General features: G+C 43.2%; 1 protein-coding gene across 1 annotated transcript in view; it reads right to left on the bottom strand.

Moving 5' to 3' along the window:
• The window catches only part of LOC106590294 (uncharacterized), a 67,193-nt gene extending 46,155 nt beyond the window's left edge, over positions 1 to 21,038 (bottom strand). The window contains exons 1-3 of the mRNA XM_014181143.3: positions 20,747 to 21,038; positions 20,241 to 20,333; positions 18,079 to 18,260 (exon numbers count right to left, since the gene is read on the bottom strand). Of these exons, the coding sequence (XP_014036618.3) occupies positions 18,079 to 18,260; positions 20,241 to 20,302 (244 nt within the window). The 5' untranslated portion in view covers positions 20,303 to 20,333; positions 20,747 to 21,038. The remainder of the gene's footprint in view (positions 1 to 18,078; positions 18,261 to 20,240; positions 20,334 to 20,746) is intronic.
• Positions 21,039 to 21,368: the final 330 nt, after the last annotated feature.

The following is a 21,368-nucleotide window of genomic DNA, read 5'->3' as shown; positions in this document are numbered from 1 at the left end:
TAGGTTGTAGGTGTGCGAGGAATAGCCGCTTGGATTGGAGAGGAGGCAGAGCGCATGTTAAGCATTCCTGAATAACTGGGCCTGCCGGGAGCATATGTGGCCACATTATTATTGGGAGAATGATGATTCGCAACAGACAGCACATTCAGCATCAGAAGTAAAAATACAGCCGGACTGGCCTGATACTGTGCCTTCCTAGACCTTAGAAACTGTCGACAGTAGACCCATAACTGAACGAAACATTCAATTCACAGGGCTCTTGCGCCTTTATTCATATGACATATAATTGTGTACTCACTTAAAAACAATAATGCAGTATTTCATTGCATTGTGGTGTTGTAGGCTAGTCGAGGTAGGATAATTGTATTGTCCTTTAAACAAGATCAGTAGGAGAGCTTTGAGTGGCGTGTCTCACGTCTTCACCGTTCTTTCGTGTGTAATGATGCAACTGGCCTCTCCGCTGCCTATCAGCTATTCTCTTTGTTCTTGTGAATTTATAGAACATTGGTGTAGCTTTTAATGATTTTATGTGTGGTATGATTGCTAATTGGCATATTGCAGATCTGGACAAACAATCCACCTACCACTATTGTTACTATGAATGGATAGACAGTTAGACTGTATTGACCTGTAGTTCGCGCGCAGAAAAGCGTAGTGCATAAGGGAAGTACCAAACCTTGAAAGGGTAGGCGCATGCAAGCAGATGAGGACATTTGTCTAGAATGGAAACAATTATATAGTAAAACCTACCAAGCGGTGAATGTAAACCGGGGGGGAAAAAAACACACCATAAAGCAGTGAATCATTGAAAATCATTTAGATATTGCCGTGATTAAACCACGGTATGTGGAAATACATTAACGACATTGCATGCCAACGGATCGGTATCCTGTAGATCCGACTTCCCTCTGTGAAAGGGCCTCTGCGTCTCCATGAATGTGCCCTTTGAGTCGTCTCAGCGCTAGGCATGTTGTATTTACTGTATCAAGTAATAGGGGTGATGTTACTTCAAACAGCCACTGGAACGTTCAATTGATGTTATTATGGTCTTTTTTTTCCCTACGTGGTCCGACTGAGTCATGTTCATGGCTCCTTGTGTTGCACCCTTAAATTACTCTGTGGATCTACTGTGTGATGTCTGTTGGCGGCTGGGAGGAAAACACTGGAAATTTGTTACAGGTAGAGAATTCCATCTGAATATGGAAGTTTGGATCAAAGTTCAAATTCTTAATTCTATGGTTCAGAACTTCCACATTTCCCCGAGAGGAGATCTCGTGAACCCATGCGAGAAACTGATAAGAGTGAGAGAAGAAAAAAAACGTGTCATTCAACGCCTAATGAAATGTCGATGACATCGTCGACAACGGCTGAGGTGGGAGGCGACGGCCAACAGGTCCCAATTGGGATTGGGTTTGGGTGCTGCTCTGTTGATGCATATTTAATACTGGCTCTCTGATGAAAACAAACACTAGTACATTAGTGTGGAGAATTTCCCCGGCATCGCACGCAACCTATACGGGTGCTCTGCCAAGGGAGCCCCAGCAGCTGCTGAATATGAGCATAACATACTGTTCCTCAGCTGGCCAATTTAAACATGATACTCAGGGCCATGTCAACAGACCGTGCGTGGCATGGAATTCTTCCTTTGCGCAAAGCTCCCGTTTGTAGTTGGTACAGGGGCACATCTCGATGAACTAATGTTAAAAGAAAATAGCACGCCCTCGACCCTTAGTCATTTCTTTTTGAGAAATCGTGTTAGTTGACATTTGTCGAATTCAAATCAAGGATTCCGTCACAATAAGAAGACATTGGATTATTGGATATCGTAGTCATTCATTCTGCATTGTCCCATGAGTAAGTTATTATAGCGATCTGTACACGCTCTGTATTCGTAGCACTAGGCCTCACTGTAATAAAGTTAGGATCAGGGATGATTTTGACAGTAACTGCTTCAAAGTGGGCTAGTAGGCTAGAGGCTCGGGTTACCAGGCTAGACTATGGTTTCACTTTGTTATTTCAGATATGGGCACTTCAAGTATGTGCCCATGACAGCTCAGGTGTGCGACCAACTTACTTAGAAAACCATGGTGATGCATGTACAGTAAGCATCATTAACAGGCAATGGGGAAGAGTGTTTGTGCTCTTTGTACAGAGGCCAAATACAAAGTGCTGTACAACTGGCATAGGGGCCGAATTCATTAGCTCAGATTAGCTAAATTTCAGTTGCTATAATGATAGACATATGGGATGAGGCCTGTAAAATGCCAGTGCTTTGTAACTGAGTGCTATTTAATTTGGAAATGAGACAAAAGCTATTACGGAAAACAAACACATTTCCTTTTGGGTCTTTGAGAGGTGCCAAAGCCAGCCCATAAATAAGTAAATATCACTATGAAATCTTTACGTGTTTAACTGGAACTCTTGGCTGTTAGAATGTTGAAGCTGTTTTTTTTATCAGCTTGTTAATTAAATCATTATTATTAGTTTATGCTCAGATAATAAATGACACTGCAGTTCTCAAAGAGACACATATAAATGGAATAGGGTGAGTTTGACACCGTGGCACAAACATTCAATGAAAGGAATGCCATGCAGACACTAAGCACCACAGACTCCATCTTGTGAAGAGAAACACTTCATCAGAAGTCTACTGATACATTCTTCTCTACCCATCTCTCAAGTACAGCTTCTCTTCTCTGTTTTATTTTACTCCGGCAGCTCAGTTTTAGACATTTAAAGCCTCAAAGCTGATCTCCCTGCAGTGCTGAGCGACGTGATGTCATTCAAAAGCCTAGTGAGGCCGAGGCTGTAAATCCTGCAGCATTAGGGCCTGGCGTGGCCCTGTTTACTGTCAAACACTTAAGACATACCTTAGTTTCTTCTGTGTTACAAATTGCGCTTGGGGGCTTGAGAGCCCTGCCAAGGAGTAGTCACGCAAAGGGCTCTGCAGCGAATAACTGGAGCATTCATTAGTCGTAACTGTCCTCTGCCACTTCTCATTCAGAACAATTACTCCCTTATGTGCTTGGAACCATCCACTCGTTATTATCCCCTAACTGTTGTTTGGGTTAGCTTTTTTTCTCCAGTTCACTTTCTTTCTCTCGTTTAATTTTTCTCTCTGTTTTCTCTCCCTCTCTCTCGCTCTCTCTCCCTCTCTTCTCTCGTTCAACAATAAAATACTTTCTGCTTCACTCACTTCGTTGCCATTGCTCTGTGTTATACAATATGTCACACAGACAGGTGGTCCAGGAAATGACATACATAACAACGTTTTCTGCATATTTTTTGGTGCTTTCTAACCCTAACCCCCCCAAAAACATATTGGAATAACTAAATGAAAAATTCAACTCCAACCCTTCGTTTCACATCTGTATTGAGTTACAGTGTCATGGTGTTTCCTAAATATTGATAATGTTAGGAGAACTGGTACTTTCTTCCCTTCATATTCTTTGTGATAAACTGGTACTTGTATTGAACTGTTACTGGGGCATATACTGTACAATGGAGTAATTCATCCTATTACCACATAGAACCAGATCAATTTACAGGACAGTAGGCATTGGCTGGTGAATCCAGTGACAGCATGGTAACCCAATGTCCAGTACAGTACAGCACTTTACTGATTGGCCGGTTTTCCATAATCGCTCCCTTCTTCCCCACCAATCTTTGCCCACATTGCTAACTTGGGGTCATGCCCAGGGCCACCTTGTTACCCCGACATTACTTTTCGCTGGAACAGCCATAATGAAAAGCTTGCCCCTCGATTTATTCATTAACGGATCCTATTACTGCCAACAGTGCGCCCGTTGTGAGCGCCCAACTCAAATTGGCGAAATCCTGCGTGATAGCTAATATGTCCTGATATAGGAAACTGGCAATGGGGGGAGACCGGACTCCTGCCAACAGGTCCATGGTTGGTGATGCGTTGTAATTAATTGCTTGATTACCAAAATCTACTGAAAGGCATGGTTAAATGCACCTTTGAAAAATAAAGGTGTTTAGCTGGATTATATGTCCCTGAAAACTGGACAGACATGCAAACACACATTTAAATATCATTATCAATACATTTATCCATCTAAAATATCAGATAAAAAATATATAAGATGAATACATATACAACAGCTTTCAATACCGAAGTGCTTAGGTTTAAGTTAAACAACTCAAGTCAAACAATGGCTTTTTTGGGGGGATTAAAGAGCTTATGTTTGGTAAAGTATTATTGTTAAGTGACTGCTTTATATAAAAGTACCATGTATGTAAAATGTGCATGCAAAATGTGTATGTAAAATGTATATGTAAAATGCATGTATATGTAGCAAAAAAGCGTTCCATTTTTTTTAAAGTTATTTGTCCTCCGAAGAGGGTGGGTTGTGGAGGGGTTAATACACTTAAAACATTTTTTTTTTAAATAAAGATGAAAAGAAAGTACACATTTTTAGCCCTTTTTCTCCCCAATTGGTGGTTACATTCTTGTCCCATCGCTGCAACTCCCCTACAGACTCAGGAGAGGCGAAGGTCAAGAGCCATGCATCCTCCAAAACACAACCCCGCCAAGCTGCACTACTTCTTGACACACTGCTCACTTAACCCGGAAGCCAGCCGCACCAATGTGTCAGAGGAAACACCGTCCAGCTGGTGACCAAAGTCAGCTTGCAGGTGCCTGGCCCACCACAAGGAGTCACTAGGGCGTGATGGGACAAGGAAATCGGCCTCCCCTAACCCAGACGACACTGGGCCAATTGTGCGCCACCCTATGGGACTCCCAATCACGGCTGGTTGTGATACAGCCTGGAATCGAACCAGGGACTGTAGTGACACCTCTAGCACTGAGATGCAGTGCCTTAAACTGCTGCGTCAACTCGGGAGGCACGTTTTTCACAGTCTCAATGAGTTATCAAATGAACTCTCTACATATGGGGCTCCCGAGTGGCGCAGCAGTCTAAGGCACTGCATCTCAGTGCTAGAGGTGTCACTACAGACCTTGGTTCAATTCCAGGCTGTATCACAACCAGCCGTGATTGGGAGTCCCATAGGGTGGCGCACAATTGGCCCAGTGTCGTCTGGGTTAGGGTTTCGCCGGGGTAGGCTGTCATTGCAAATAAGAATTTGTTCTTAACTGACTTGCCTAGTTAAATACTAATAATAATATGGCTGCAATAGTAGCACATCTGCAAACCATACAGTGTACTTACACAGAGGAAAACAGGTATTTGTATGTGGTTGTTACAGTCTTAAATGATCAAATCTAACAGCCCAATAAACATTTCATTTGTCATAACAAACATTGTCTTTTTATAACAGCTGATTAACATTTGAAGACCTTGTTGAGTGCAAATTCATATTACCCCCCCAAAAACATGAATCTAAACAAATGAATGAACAGCAGGAGTTGCTAACTGAGAATGAATTGCTATATAAATGGAAAACAAAGCAATAGCTGCTTCCTACATATTGCCTATGTAGCTCGTTGCCAGTACATTGAGATGTATAAAGGCCTAAGTGACATGCAGGGGAGGGGAACATCATTTCGCTTGTCTGACCTTAGAGCTTAGCAGGCTGCTTGACTGTGATTACAGAGGACAGACTCCAACAATGGTGTTGGGCCAACAAAGGGCCTCTCGGTTCCATATGAAGGGCACACAAACACCCCGCCATTCTGTGTTCTCCGCTCTGTGCTGCTCTGTGCTGCTCAACAGTAACAGTTTGCTGTTTTCGGTTTGCAGTGTGAGGCCCCTCAATAAGGATTTGTGGTAATTCACTTATGGCCATTTGTGATCCTGGGGGCGTCCTGTGGGCTTTGTTCGCCAATGGCCACTCAAGCGGAGAGGTCAGCTCAGACAAAGGGAGTGTCACGCCTTTGATTCAAACGGCTAACGCGTTAGACATTAGGATCCTAAATACATACACCAGCTTGCCATTCAGACCCTTACTGCACACATACAAGAGGTTAACATGTTAACACTATTTTATGGTATTGTATAGAGCTGAGTTACCAGGTTAAAGCTCTTTGCAGTGAATGTTCAATTCAGCGAATAGAATCGCATTATCGTATTAGTTACCTCAATGGGAGGAAGAAACATTCATATTTGCATTGCAAATGGCATGATAAGCATACACGTATACTTATGTTGCTCATGCAAACATAACTCTCTCACGCAATGCATAAATAATTACCCACGGCGTTGTATGCAACGACAAAGAAAAGGGCAATAATGGCATTTAGGTTTGTCAGGAGCTGTCGGAGAGAGAGATGGTTCAAATCTCAGAGCCGACTGGGTGAAAGATCTATCAATGTGCCCTTGAGCTAGGCACGTAACCCTAATTGCTCCTGTAAGGTGGTCTGGATAAGAGTGTCTGCTAAACGACTAAAATGTCTCTCTCAGTGGGGTTGATAATCACAGAGCCTCAACAACACTCCTCGTCCTTCATTCAGGGGAAGAAAGGGGACCACTCGTCATCACCAGAGCCATGCATTTACGGAGTTCAGCAAACCTTTTTACAATGTTTAATATTGTTCTAACTCTAGATATTCAGATACACAGAATCCTTCAAATATTCCCCAGGTTATGGAAATAGGGAGCTAACATGGCTGTCATAGAATGTTGTCGTGTCATGAAATGTACATTTCCTAACTCTCTAAATACATGGCTCGGGTCATCTTCAGGTTCCCTCGCAGGGGATAATCGGGAGAGATGTAAAGATGAGCAATCTGATGTCCGTTGTTGTAGAGGAAGAAGATATTGTGACGGACATGGGATTGGACACACTGGGTTATGTTAGCTGTAGGAAGACAATAGTAGGCCTTTCTATAAACCACACCCGTTTATAATGCATCACGATCACATTTATAGTCCCCGCTATCGCTTTATAGGTGGTTATAAGACTCACTAAAAGCATATAATAGAGCATTTCTGAATGTATGTACATGCTGTAGCATCATTCACTATGCACGAGACAGAATGTACACATACAGGAGGTCAGAACACCATGAGAAAAGAGTCCACGTTACAGTAATTCAAAAGACAAAAATGTTTGATATAGGCAGGAATGACCTTTGTCTTCTGAAGAACGTTTGGGGTGACAGGGAAGAAAAGTGGAACGGAATCAGCAGGATGAGGAATGAAGAGGAATGCGGCCACAGGCAACCTAGCTAGGATTCTGTTCTGTGCCTCTCTGACACCGCAGCACAGCAGCAACGGCTCGTCACTTTGGATAATTCGTCAGACCTGTTTTGACACATGACATTCAACTGTTACGATACGTGGAAACCGCAGGATCCCCCGGGCGCAATATATCGCGTGCAAAATATCTGACCGTGTATCTACAGGAGACACACAAGGTACTGGATTTACAAGGGTTGCAGTCTTTACTTTGTAGTGGGATCGGGATAAATGTTCAAGTGATGACTTTATTGTCTGGTTTTATTGTTCCATCACCATGACACAATAGTTGGGTGGCAGTTTGGTCACAAGCACCAATTGAAAGGTCAATTAGTATGCTTTATCTGTCTGGAGATTGGTGCCTTTGTTGCCTCTTTTAGTCATTTACACAATTAGCCAACCATGTAGACGGCACGGCATACTGAAACATTTGTTCTCTAAATGCTTTTAAGATGTGCGACTCCACACATCATTAACTTTTGGGGTGGATGACTTCAACTTGTCACAATCACTAATTGATAAAACATTACGGCACACTTCAACTGTTATCCCTTGTTCAGTGTTGTGAGTCTGTACCCAGAGTGTACAAAACATTAAGAACACCTTCCTAATATTGAGTTGCACCCCCTTTTGCCGTCAGAACGGCCTCAATTCGTTGGGAAATGGACTCTACAAGGTGTCGAAAGCGTTCCACAGGGATGCTGGCCCATGTTGACTCCAATCATTCCCACAGATGTGTCAAGTTGGCTGGATGTCCTTTGGTTGGTGGACCATTCTTGATACACACGGGCAACTGTTGAGCGTGAAAACCCAGCAGCGTTGCAGTTCTTGACACATTTAAACCGGTGCGCCTGGCACCTACTACCATACCCCGTTCAAAGGCACTTAAACCTTTGGCTTGCCCATTCACCCTCTGAATGGCACACATACACAATCCATGTCTCAATTGTCTCAAGACTTAAAAATCCTTCTTTAACCCATCTCCTCACTTTCATCTACACTGATTGAAGTGGATTTAACAGGTGACATCAATAAGGGATCATAGCTTTCACCTGGATTCACCTGGTCAGTCTATATAATGGTGTTCCTAATGTTTTGTACAGTCAGTGTATATTGTATGTACTGTACAGTATCTCGATATTGTGGAGACATGTTTGATCCTGTGCCCACCAACCCCATGGAAAATACTGACACAGTTTACAGACTTTCACTGTCTGAAATCTCCTGTTGTAAGTCTTAGCTTACATGTCAACAACATGTTGACGCATCATTGCACTCTATAGTGCTAAACTAAGGGACTTCTCTGACCAGAGGTTTCATATGTATGGGGCAACTTCCTGATTGACGACCTCAAGGTAGAAAAGTTTAGTGGGACACAAGGGCCTTTGTGGCGTGATTAAAACCGGAGCCCGTCTAGGGCCCGACATATTGCTGACGTACATTGAGCATGAGGTTTAGGTTCCTGTAGCCATCCTCTTCCCCATTCTTGGCTCATTTATAGTGCTGAGGACAAAAGAGGCAGACATGTCTTACCAAAGCAGTTTCCTCAAAGTGTTGCACTGTGGCAGGAAGGCCCAGTCCTTAGTTTCATGTCAACTAGTACCTGACATTTAGTTACATCACATTGTTTCCACAGACAACTCCCTCTGGCACACAGCCAGGTTTGAATTTACTATGCGCAATGTCAACAAGTCTGCGTGCGAAGCCAACATGCTGATCTAAAAAAGTACAAATATTGACAAAGTTCCTCAGACTACAGTACAAATGTAGGATCTTATTTTGGCCTATATTGTCACAGCAAAATAATCCTGCAGCAACAGGATTTGAACATTTAGTGGTTAGGCTATTAACTTGCCAAAAGTAGACTGCATGAAAAGTGCAATACTGTTTTCAGTGCATTTATGTAAATCACAAAGCTCATCTGCATTTCCTGCAGTGCAAGAAAATTCTCAGCAACAGAATAGTGATCAAATTAAGATCCTACATCTGTATTAGGTTGGAAAACAACATTTGGAAAGATTTTATAGGATTATCACAGATAAAGTGTAGATAATGCAGGCTGTTGAACCTCTCAACACAAAACAGAGCCACACTGACAGATGGATCTAATGACACACATGTTCCAGAGGTTAAAATAAGTGTGAAATCCGATATAGAGGCCTTTAAAACATCTTGATATACCATGTAACGCATAGAAATATAATTGACCTCATCCCACACATTTACAGTAACTCTGTGGTGACGGACATCCAACCTGTTATGTAAGGAAGGAACGAAGATGGAGACAGGGTTTTTTTGTGTGATAGTGTGTGTGTGTGTGTGTGTGGTGTGTGTGTGTGTGTGTGTGTGTGTGTGTGTGTGTGTGTGTGTGTGTGTGTGTGTGTGTGTGTGTGTGTGTGTGTGTGTGTGTGTGTGTGTATGTGTATGTGTGTGTGTGTGTGTGTGTGTGTGTGTGTGTGTGTGTGTGTGTGTGTGTGTGTGTGTGCGTTTGGGGATTTGTGGGCGCGTGTGCGCCCGCGTGCATGCATGAGTGTAGGAGTGTGCACGTGGCCCTAGGGGATTTCGATATGATAGTACACTCTCTTGAAGAGCACAGGGCAGTCAGACTAAACAACTGTTATTGTGATACCACAATACAGTCGTCATGCACTGAACTGAACTGAACTGCTCTGGCTCTGTGTCATAGAACACCATTAGTTTTCACTGGATGAGACTAGTTCTCTTATTCGTCCCTAATGGGAGCACATGACGACTGTAGAAGACCCAATCTAATTACAGGGGGAAACGCATCCTAAACAAGCAATATGGCCCTTTGCAGTTCCTTCTGATTCGGTTTAGAATGACGGGAGCTCAAACAGACTTCAATCAGACTTCAAGTCCCACGTTGCACAATGGATGCTCTCTGAGGACTGGGTACATTAGAAACGCAAACATATCTCTATAAATCATTGTTGTGTTTTCATTGGAACTTCAGAAATCCACTAACGCTTTGTGTGACTCCGTCAGACATCCCCAGCAGCACTATCAGAAGTTTATAAGAAGCAGAGATTGCTGCCAAGCTTAAATTTATCACATCTCTAGATTGGATTAGGTTTCACAACTCTGTCTGAATCTTTCAACATGGGCGCTGTATCTCAGAGAGGCCGGAAACAGAGTAATTGAAAATGAAAAGATTATCTTGCATTGATAATTGTTAGCCAGCTGAGACACTAACGCGAACATGCCCAGGCTTGTATTTGATCAACCCTCAGTGACAGATATAACCAGAGATGGCAAAAAAACTTGACGCAGCAGGAGGTCCCATTTGTCCCAGGAGGTCCCAGCCATCTGCCTTATGCCTGTCCTTGTCCAGAGGAGGGAGTGTCAGGGAGGAGGTGTGGGTGAGTGCCAGTCCAATGTGCCAGGCCCCGTAGGGTTGACGATGGGCGAAAGGGAAACCAGATCAGTCAGCCACGAGGAGCACGGCGCGCCGCCCGGGGCGAGAAGAGAGACGGTGACAGACGTTGTCAAAATAAGCCTTAGTCACACCTTGGCTGGCAGTCCAAATTGTCTGTAAGGCCATCCTCCCACTGCTTGACTACCAAGCCCACAGATGGAAGTGGAAATGCTCTGCCTGGGTAGCAAGGCATGCTGATTGGGTGCTGAGGAGGAAGTGGTTATTTAGTACAGCACTGCACTGCACACAGACATGGCTAATGCTTCTTTATGTCTATGTCATATTTCAGCTGCTGTTTGCCTCGCATCAACACACATACAATAATGTCATGGTCTTTCTGAGTAAGTAGCAACTAGAAAGTATCATACACTTAGGACTGTTTACCATTATTTGGTTGAGCAGAGCAACTCTTATGTGGGTAAGGGGTCTCTTGTGAGATATTGTTCATCTTTTAGAGTTGAGAGTGTGGGTGGCATTCTCTCTGCACTGTAACGTTGTCTCACACTTCCCAGCTGTGAAATCACACAGCCACACAGCCCATCACACAGCCCATCACACAGCCTGTCACACAGCCATCACAAAGCCACACCACACAGCCCATCACACAGTCCATCACACAGCCCATGACACAGCCCATCACACAGCCCCTCACACAGCCCCTCACACAGCCATCACAAAGCCACACCACACAGCCCATCACACAGCCCATCACACAGCCCGTCACACAGCCCATCACACAGCCACACAGCCCATCACACAACCCATCACACAGCCACACAGCCCATCACACAGCCCATCACACAGTCCGTCACACAGCCCATCACACAGCCACACAGCCCATCACACAACCCATCACACAGCCACACAGCCCATCACACAGCCCATCCCACAGCCCGTCACAGCCCATCACACAGCCACACAGCCCATCACACAGCCCATCGCACAGCCCGTCACACAGCCCATCACACAACCCATCACACAACCCATCACACAGCCACACAGCCCATCACACAGCCACACAGCCCATCACACAACCCATCACACAACCCATCACACAGCCACACAGCCCATCACACAACCCATCACACAACCCATCACACAGCCACACAGCCCATCACACAGCCCATCACACAGCCACACAGCCCATCACACAACCCATCACACAACCCATCACACAGCCACACAGCCCATCACACAGCCCATCACACAGCCACACAGCCCATCACACAACCCATCACACAACCCATCACACAGCCACACAGCCCATCACACAGCCCATCACACAACCCATCACACAGCCACACAGCCCATCACACAGCCCATCACACAACCCATCACACAGCCACACAGCCCATCACACAGCCACACTGATCTCTCTGCACTGTAAAAACAATACACATACTATAGATGTTTTACTGTAATTCTAGGCTAGTGCACCCAGCAGGCAGACACACACACACACACACTCATGATAAACACACATCACAACTGCTGCTACCAGACTCTTATTATACTGCACAGTTCATACACTGTCCCCCATCCCCCCATCCCTCCCATCCCCAGTACACATGGAAATATTGGACCATCAATTGTGCCTTCCTGTATTATACTTATGCTAAAAATGTTTATTCTATTCTACTGAGACATTTACTTTATGTTCGTATTCTTGTCTTTTATATTTTTTAATTGTTGTTGCATTGTCGAGGAGGAACCTGCAAGTAAGCATTTCATTGGACGACGTACACCCTGTGTATTCCATACATACGACTAATAAAACTTGAAACTAACATCCCTCTATTCTATCACACTTTTCATTATGTTCCACAGATACTATTTATCTTAACTTATTGTTATTCTATAACTACAGGACATGGCATAAGTGTCTTGCCTTGGATTCAAATCGTATGACTCTAAAATACAGCCATTTCAATGATCCTCCAGTTCTTCAGTATATGCCACTTTCCATTCCTGCAGCCTTTCAGAAGCTTGCAGTGCGTTAGCAGGGATTAGATCCCCAGGACTGATAGAGGAGAAGAGAGAAAGGAGAGCAGATGGGCCTGTCCTTCATTACTGGGTCAGGACTGAACCCATCTGATCCTCATCACAGGCCCTATTGACTTCCTGATAACGGAAAATAAATAACATCTGAGAGGTAGCGTGATAGTGGATAGCACAGTGGACCAGGAACATTGGGGATTCACTGGTGAAGTTGCAGAGTTATTTGGGGGTTTCTATTGGTCCCTCCTGCTACGTTATGTTGCATTACAGTCATAAAGCAGACGCTCTTATCAAGAGCACCTTATTGCACAGTCATTATATAGTATATTGACTGTACATGTGAACCCACAACATTGGTGCAGCTAGCACAACCTAGAACATACTACTTAGCAAACATGCTGGAACATTATTACGCTGAATGTTTTTGGCAAACCTGTTAGTTCACGTTAAAAACCCAGGGATATGCATCTATTGTTATCTTTACCGAGGCAGTGTATGTCCTACAAATGATTTGGGTTTACCCTTCAATTACCCTTCCTAATATACAGCGTTAAGCACATTCCTGTGTGATTGGAGACTGAAGAGATTGAGATTGAAAGGACTCAGACCTGTCGTGTGGGATAGACTGTGAGGAGCTTAGTGGAATATAGAATACATGGGGGGAATAAATGGAAGCATGAAGACAAAAGAGAACGGTTACTTAATCTGCAGTGTAAACCCAGAGCTGACTAATTACACTGAAATCCCACGGCTGTGACCCGCCATTAAAACACGGCGGGGGAATTACAGCTCACTGCTCTGACAACAAACAGAGACCCAACGATAGGTCCTGTCACAGACACAGCAATCTGGTGTCTAAAACCCAGGCAGATTCATACGGTGCTGTAATCTGCTTTAATTAAAACATTGTAAACACTGGGAGGTTGTAGATGAGAGTAAACATATAAACGCACGCACGTACACACACACACAAACATATGCGCACACAGACACACTCTAACACACACGCACATATAGCTCTTAATTGTATTGTTTATATAATTTGTTTGTTGTGTTGCTTGTATATCGTTCTATTTAAAAGTTGTGTCTATCAATGTATTCGTGTTTTGTAATTTGTCATGTATTTTTTTTATTTATTTTTTTCCGCCCCAGGAAGAGTAACTGCTGCTTCTGCAAAAGCTTATGGGGATCCGAACAAACAAATTAACAAATAAACACACACACGCTCACAGAGGGGAGGGGAGGGGAGGGGAGGGGAGGGGAGGGGGAGGGGAGGGGAGGGGAGAGCTGTGGTTCTCAAATAGTGGGTCATGGTCAGTGACTTTTGGGTTAAGGCTTAACATATTCTTTTGTCTATTTATTGGGTCACAGGCAGGTCAAATGGCTTCAGCGGGGTCAGAAAGTAAAACATTGGGAGCCACTAGGTTAGAGACCTGAGATATATGTGTAATCAAGGCTAATACGACTTACCTAACCATACATAGGGGCAGCGAAGGCAACATTATTGGCTTTTATGATTTGTGTAGCAGAAAACACAGAGAAAGGAGCTACGTTGAGCGTAGGTTGATTGCTTCCAGTTCTGCAAATGTCTGCAAAGGTTTAGTGCTGGCTTCATTGTAACCTAAAGCTTTTGCATTATGTCGAGGCACACAAGTTATTGACTACTCACAAACCCATGGGGGAGACAGGATTGGATACTGTTCAACTTCCTTCAGTGAGGATATACAATTGGAATCTACAAGGATTCTATTGTATGCCGACTTAGTCAAACCATATTTTATCTGGATCTAATGTAGTCAACTGTACTGCCTCCAACCATGCAGCTACCTTAGAGGCAGAATCCTTGGAGAGGGCCTGAGAGCTGAACATGATAGATGGATCTAGTCGACACACATTCAAAGTTCAAATACCAGACATCCATGCTCATCACAGTCCTCAAGAGCACTGGAAATAATCTGCATTGATTTAAATGAGTACTGCACTACACAGTGGTTAGCTATCATGACCTCTTAACATATAAATTGAACAGTAACCAATAGGTTGTTGTATATTAAACAATATACCTGTATACAGTATATACTGTAAGTATCACGTATGTATTCTACACTCACATAATGCCAATAGGTCTTATAGGCTTGATACAAACAAAACCTCAATATTTTATAACATTTTCCAATTATTGTGGGTTATCCAGTTCCCTTAGGCCCTTAGGGTAAATTTGCACGCAACTGTACACACTACACTCTTTACTACTGTATACTCTGTTCTGCTCCACCCAATGGTACGAGACAGGGGCGGACAGGGGTCAGAAATCAGCCCTGGCATTTCTTACACACCGGCCCATTTTCTTCTTTGAGGCCCCCACACCAGCCCATTTTCTTCCTCAAGGCCCCATTATTAGCCAGAACATTACCATTTTGCGTAAAAAACCCAAATAAGACAAGCCAACTATGTTAAAAATGGACCAGCCCATCTGGCAATTGCCCAAAATGCCAAATGGCTAGTTCGCCCCTGGTATGAGAATAACCGCTATCAGCCACTGTCTCCTGATCCAGCCAAAACCAGACACCACGGCCCGTATCCATAAAGCGTCCGAGAGTAGGAGTGCTGATCTAGGGCCTTTCAGATAACAATTGTTAAGATTATATGGACAGGTGGGGTCCTGATCCTAGATCAGCACTCCTAGTCTGAGATGCTTTGTGGATACGGCCCAGATATGTCGTTATTGTTTCTGTCTTTTCCAGTCATCCTCCCATCTGTACACCCCCCATCCTCATCTCCCTCCTGATCCTGCCTCTGAGACCTCTAGTCCCCCTAGTGGTGGGAAGGAAGACAGCACCCTTCTATTCTGACTGGGGCCTATAATAAACCACTAGATATAATAGGATAGCGCAGGCACAAGGCGTCACTTTTATGTGTGGTTCTATTCCTGCTGTCTTTACGAGGAAGTCATGTAACAAATGAGAGCTGACTAGATTCAATTCAGAGAATGATCGAGATCTGAGGAGGACAAATGCTTAATGCCAAAATATAATTGATCTCATTAAATAGACCTAAGCATCAAAGCATCTAATCTGCTCACCATGACTACAATCCTCTGTAGCTCGGTAGGTAGCGCATGGCGCTTGCAACGCCAGGATAGTGTGTTCGACTCCTGGGACTAGCCATATGTAAAATGTATGCATGCATGACTGTACGTGACTTTGGATAAAAGCGTCTGCTAAATGGCATGTATTATATATTACAGATAAGAACAGGCTAAATTAGAATAACGATTCCTTTGTATGATTAGTTCTTCACTATGCCCACCACTGAAGTTAGGACCCATTTCCAAGCTACTGTATGTTGCTTTGATGAGATCTGGTCCCTCTGTGATCAAATCCATTAAATCCACCATGTCTTCATCTCACACTGGCACTTTTAACAGCCTTAGCACCTGTGATCTGCGTGATGGATAAACTGCCCTCTAGGTCAGGTTAATGGGGTTAAAGGGTGCCCGAAAGGTGCCACCATGCAAAGAGTTGAGAGGTCAGGGAAGTGCATCAGGGTATGTGAGTTTTGACCCTGCTTCAGTGTCATAGAGAAAAGGACAACAGAGTACATCAGTCCTGCTCCTGCCTTCCTCCAAGCTAATTGGTCATTCCAGCCAAATCGTTCTCTACTTGACTACAGTATACCTGTTCACCCCAATCCATTCTAAAGCCCAACAGGGACTGATGTGATTGGGATTGCTGTTGCATCCTCAAAGGAATTGCCTTGAATGAGGCAATTTATGTTCATTGCCCCTGTGCCCCACTCACACTTCAGCAGGTAGAATCCCTGTTCATAATAAAGGCAAAAAAAGAATTGGGGTTGAGCATGTGTTTTGTTTTAGATCTCTCTCTCTCTCTCTCTCTCTCTCTCTCTTTCTCTCTCTCTTTCTCGTGTTTCATTTGAGCTTTCTCTCTCTCGTGTTTCGTTTGAGCTCGCTCTCTCGCTCGCTCTCTCTCTCGTGTTTCATTTGAGCTCTCCCAATCTCGCTCACTTTCTCTTTCTCTCTCTCACGTGTTTCGCTTGGGCTCTCTCTCTCATTCAGCTGTTTCCTGAAAGCTTTGTTTTGACCTCAGTGCCATGGAGGCCACGGGCCCACAAAATGTTTTTAGGTCTTTTTCTGAAGTGCCCCATAAATATTTGAACGCTCTGTGGATGAGGAGTAACGAGGGAATAGAGAGAGCGAAAAGAGCCAGACACAAAAACACACTGATGATAGATGTTGCTGGAACGCACCCGCCTGTTTTCGTTATTGTTTGAATACGCAAGAGACTTGAGGGGAAAGTAACGACTTAAAAGAGAGAACGAACATTATCAGGTCATCTGGCAGAGAGGAAAACATCTTTCCCCACTTTAAAGTATTCCAGATTGTTGGTTGATACTCTACTGGAGGGACACTCTGTAACTCAGTGTAACTTAGTGCAGAGTATAAAAATCAAGTCCAGAGCATAAAAATCAGGGTTGGCATCAATTGAAGGCAGTCAATTAAGGAAGTGATTTGATTAGAAAGCTAAAAGAAAATATCAAACAACTTTTGAAATAAATCGGTTCCACTTCAGTTTGTTGGGAAGTCATTGAAAATAGATGTCAGTTTTCAATTATTGAATTGAAATTTCAGTTTACTTCTTGAATTGACTGCCCTCAATTCGAATTGACCCCAACCCTGATAAAAATAGCCAAGACCTGGATGGAAGACAGCTCATGAGATAGACAGAAAAGAGGAGGCAAAACAAGAAAAAGGGAGGAAAGTTACGATAAGCCCGAAAACTATTTGTACAACATTACAGTATAAGATAGTGGAGAGTTATGTTGATTGTTGACAAAGTAGTGGAGAGAAGCTAGAATATTTAATATATACATTGATTACCATTGATTATTGATTATCATTGATTACCCCTTGTCAAGCCAACCAACATTTTAAATATTGCAAATGAACATCAAATAACCTGTTCAAATGCACTTGTGTGCTAAATGACAATTTACTTTGAGTTTTTCTTACAACCAGAATGTTCTTAAAACTATGCCTGAGGATATGTTGAATAACCATGTGTCTAACACAGTTTGTGTAACAAGTGTGAGACCCTGAACAGGATATTTCAATTGTAGGTCCAGGCAACCACACAAGCTCCCAGGCTGCTACTGAAAAGACTGTGGATATATTCTCAGTTTGTCACACCGTGCCCAGGAGCTGAGATCTCTGACTTCATGTCTGTCCCTAAAAAGAGAACAGTTCTCCTGAATGTACTGCTGAATGTATCTCCACTCACACACACACAGACCGAGATCTATATTTTGCAGTCGACTACATACACTTACTGTGTAGTATAGTGTAGTTTAGTGTAGTGTGGTTCACCTGATCTGTGCTGTGTCTTGTGTTGTAGTGTACTGTAGTTTCTGCGGTGAGTCTCTACTCCCTGTAAGGCATTGGGGGAGGACGAAGCGTCTTCTTACCTGTGAAGAAGCTCTTGACCCGGAGGTAGCTGACACTGAGACGCAGCACGGACAGTTTATCCAGCTTGGAGATGATGTCTGGGGAAAAGGGCAGCATGCTGGCCAGCCGGTCCAGCTCCGCGTTCAGGCGGTCCCGGTGCCTCTTTGACGGGTTGGACTTCTCACTTACCGTGGCCGGTTTCCTGGTGAAAACACAACAGGAATATTTGAGTGTCTTTTATTGTGACGGGTTGGTAGCTGTTTGATTCTAAAATATCTGTCAGGCTCATCTGTTACCGGAGAGATGCACTGTGCTTTTGGGTACAGTACGGCCAAGAGTTATGGTTGTAGCAACAGAATATAAACAGGGAATCATTTTGTAAATCATTAAAAGATACTCATATTCTTTGAAGAGTTTTATTAGAGTCATCTTTATTGACTCAGTCAAACACATTGATATAGTGAAACGTGCAATATGTGAGGTCAATATACATACATGTTTCATTCAGCAATTGCATACACACACACACACACACACACTCAAACACACACACACACACACACACACACACACACACACACACACACACACACACACACACACACACACACACACACACACACACACACACACACACACACACACACACACACACACACACACACACACACACACACACACACACACACAGGGGGTAACAGCATTGCCAGTGTCAGATAATCAATACTAACTCTAAGGGCTTGAACACACGTTTGCCTGCCAAGAGTGCTAGCGAACCGAATGCAAACCGATTTTACATATAGAATCGTGCAAAAATGACGTCAGTCAGACGTCAACAGCACGCCGAACGATCGGTAGACGAATGGGAGATCCACATTCAGTGCGATGTGTGCGACCCTTAAGAGAACCTCTACAGACACAGATGGGTTGATAGCCTCAAGCATCACCCAAGCCTGTCCAGTGACTCAAATCACCACCCCGAACAATCTCGGTGGTGCCCGTCTCAGATCTCCACTGCGTGGGTGCAACAGGTTCCCTTACTACTACCGCTGTCCCCTGGCTGAACACTCTATCTCCTCCCTGCATTGGTCCTGGTCAACGGGAAGAGAAGGTAGAGGTAACGTCAGCTGAACTCCCTCGTGGTTCAAAAGAGACTTGGTTCAATGTACAACTGCAACAAGCTGCAATAGGATTGTGACTTTGAGAATGTTGTTGAGGAAACTCACAAAGCTATTACAGCTGGTTGCCTTACAACTGTACGTTGAATCAACAGTGCTGCATCCTTAGGAGTCTGATTTCTGTCAGCTAGCTACCCCCTGACTCTCTTGCAAGCAAACCCAGCGCTTCAATTAAACCAGTCACGCCACTGTTGTTTACTAGTCCAAATGGTTGGTTGTTTCACGTTTGTGTCAACCGTCACACTGTTAAAGCAATGTAGATCATTGATTGAGATTCATTTAAAATTGAATTACATGATTGTATATAGTGTTCTCAAATTTGACATAAATTGTAGCTCACTGAAACCTGTTGTTGCTGTTTAACATTTGAACTGTTAAGTGCTACAGTAGCTGACGGCTAGCTTGGTTAGCCTATACGGTCTTTTTCTATGGCTAACATTTGAAACCATCAGGTTTCCTACAAGTGATTTTAACTATGCATCACATTTGAAAAAGTCTGGAACCACAAGCAACCACAATAATCTGCAAACGACTCCTGCCTGCTGTCACTAAAAAACAGCAAATGGCACTGATATTACTAATAGTATGTCCATAAGAATAAGAACCTGAATATCAAAAGTAACCTTTACATAAAATTAATTTATCCAAACTGATTATATCTATTACATATAATTCAACCCAAAGCCATGTGAATATTCGATATGTCATAGCATGAATATGACTTCAGCAAATCTGTAACATTTTAAATTCGTCCAAACTTTTGCAAATCTTACAAATGTTGTTTAAAAAAAACGTCCAGTGTTTGGTTGGTAGTATAACAGTAGCTAATGTATGTGCATGCTACTTAAATACGAAAATATCACACAAATAATAAACTACGTTTTACTATTCGGCTATCACAACAGCAAAAAAAAGTAGGAGAAAAATACACATAATATCCATAAAACAACTTTCAACATGCGTCAAATATTAGAATATTATGGAGAAAACTTGTGATTCTTAACTGTTTTTGAACGGGCTTCCTTCTTTTCCTGCCCGCATACATGCAGTCTCCCGGTGGTATCATCGTCTTGCGCTCTGTTAAGGTAACAGGTGCGCTACAGAGAAGATGGAGAAAACTTTTCAGCGTCCCACATATGACATAAGCTACCAAAGGTTTAATGAACAGCCGAATGAACTCCATAAACAGTACATTATGTTAAAGTAGTTCATAGAAGTCTAGTGATGCTATCAAGATCGAGTAATCAGAAAGAAAAGCCAGAAGAATAGAGGATAAAGGCATAACTATGTCCTAAACAGTTATAAAGACCGTCAATATTTTGTTTACACTGGTGAAACGTAAATATGATGAAAGGCGCAAATTCATAGACAAATCTATGCTGCCAACTCTCACTAAAATGATTCGTATCAAATACATAAATTATGTAGCATAATAAAACGTTGAATGTCATTTTAAAAAAGGCTACTTGGAACAACAAAAAAAGAAAAAACATCAAATTAAAACACTTACCAAGAAGGTCTGTCAATATTACTTAATTCCAGTATAATGTTAGATTGGTCATTCAAATTGAATGGGTATATTATAGACGGCACTTCCTACGTGAACAATAATAATTCCTCGAGAAGATACAGCAAACGTCTACCAGAGCTCTGAACTGATGTTTTCAAAGCTCGAGGCAGATGTGGTTGATGCTTTATACCGAATTGAGTCGCCTTCACTTCCTCGCGTTTCAGGTGGCGGATTCCTCTGAATGACATGTCGAGCTCTTCGCACGCAACTGCCTCGCAAACAGACTGCGCGCGCACACACATTTACACACATACACACACACACACACACACACACACAGAGAGAGAGAGAGAGACATTATGAGCAGCACAAGGGGAGGGATCTCACGCGAAGCACCACACTACAAATCTCTATGTAGCAGGGAGATTTTTACTGTCGAGCGCTGTCCGAAATGGAAAGGATATTTGGAGCAAGCATTAGGAAAATTATATTGCCATTGAAATATCCTTTGGACAATTACCTGGAATCGTTTTGGATTCGCAAAACCACCTTTAAACAGTCAACTATTGCTGGATATACTATCTCCTCAACTTGGTTTGAATGGTGCGTTTGGCATTTATTC

This window comes from Salmo salar, chromosome 29, assembly GCF_965601325.2.
Source record: "Salmo salar chromosome 29, fSalSal1, whole genome shotgun sequence".
Lineage (NCBI taxonomy): Eukaryota > Metazoa > Chordata > Actinopteri > Salmoniformes > Salmonidae > Salmo > Salmo salar.
This window is presented reverse-complemented; position numbering and strand designations above follow the sequence as displayed.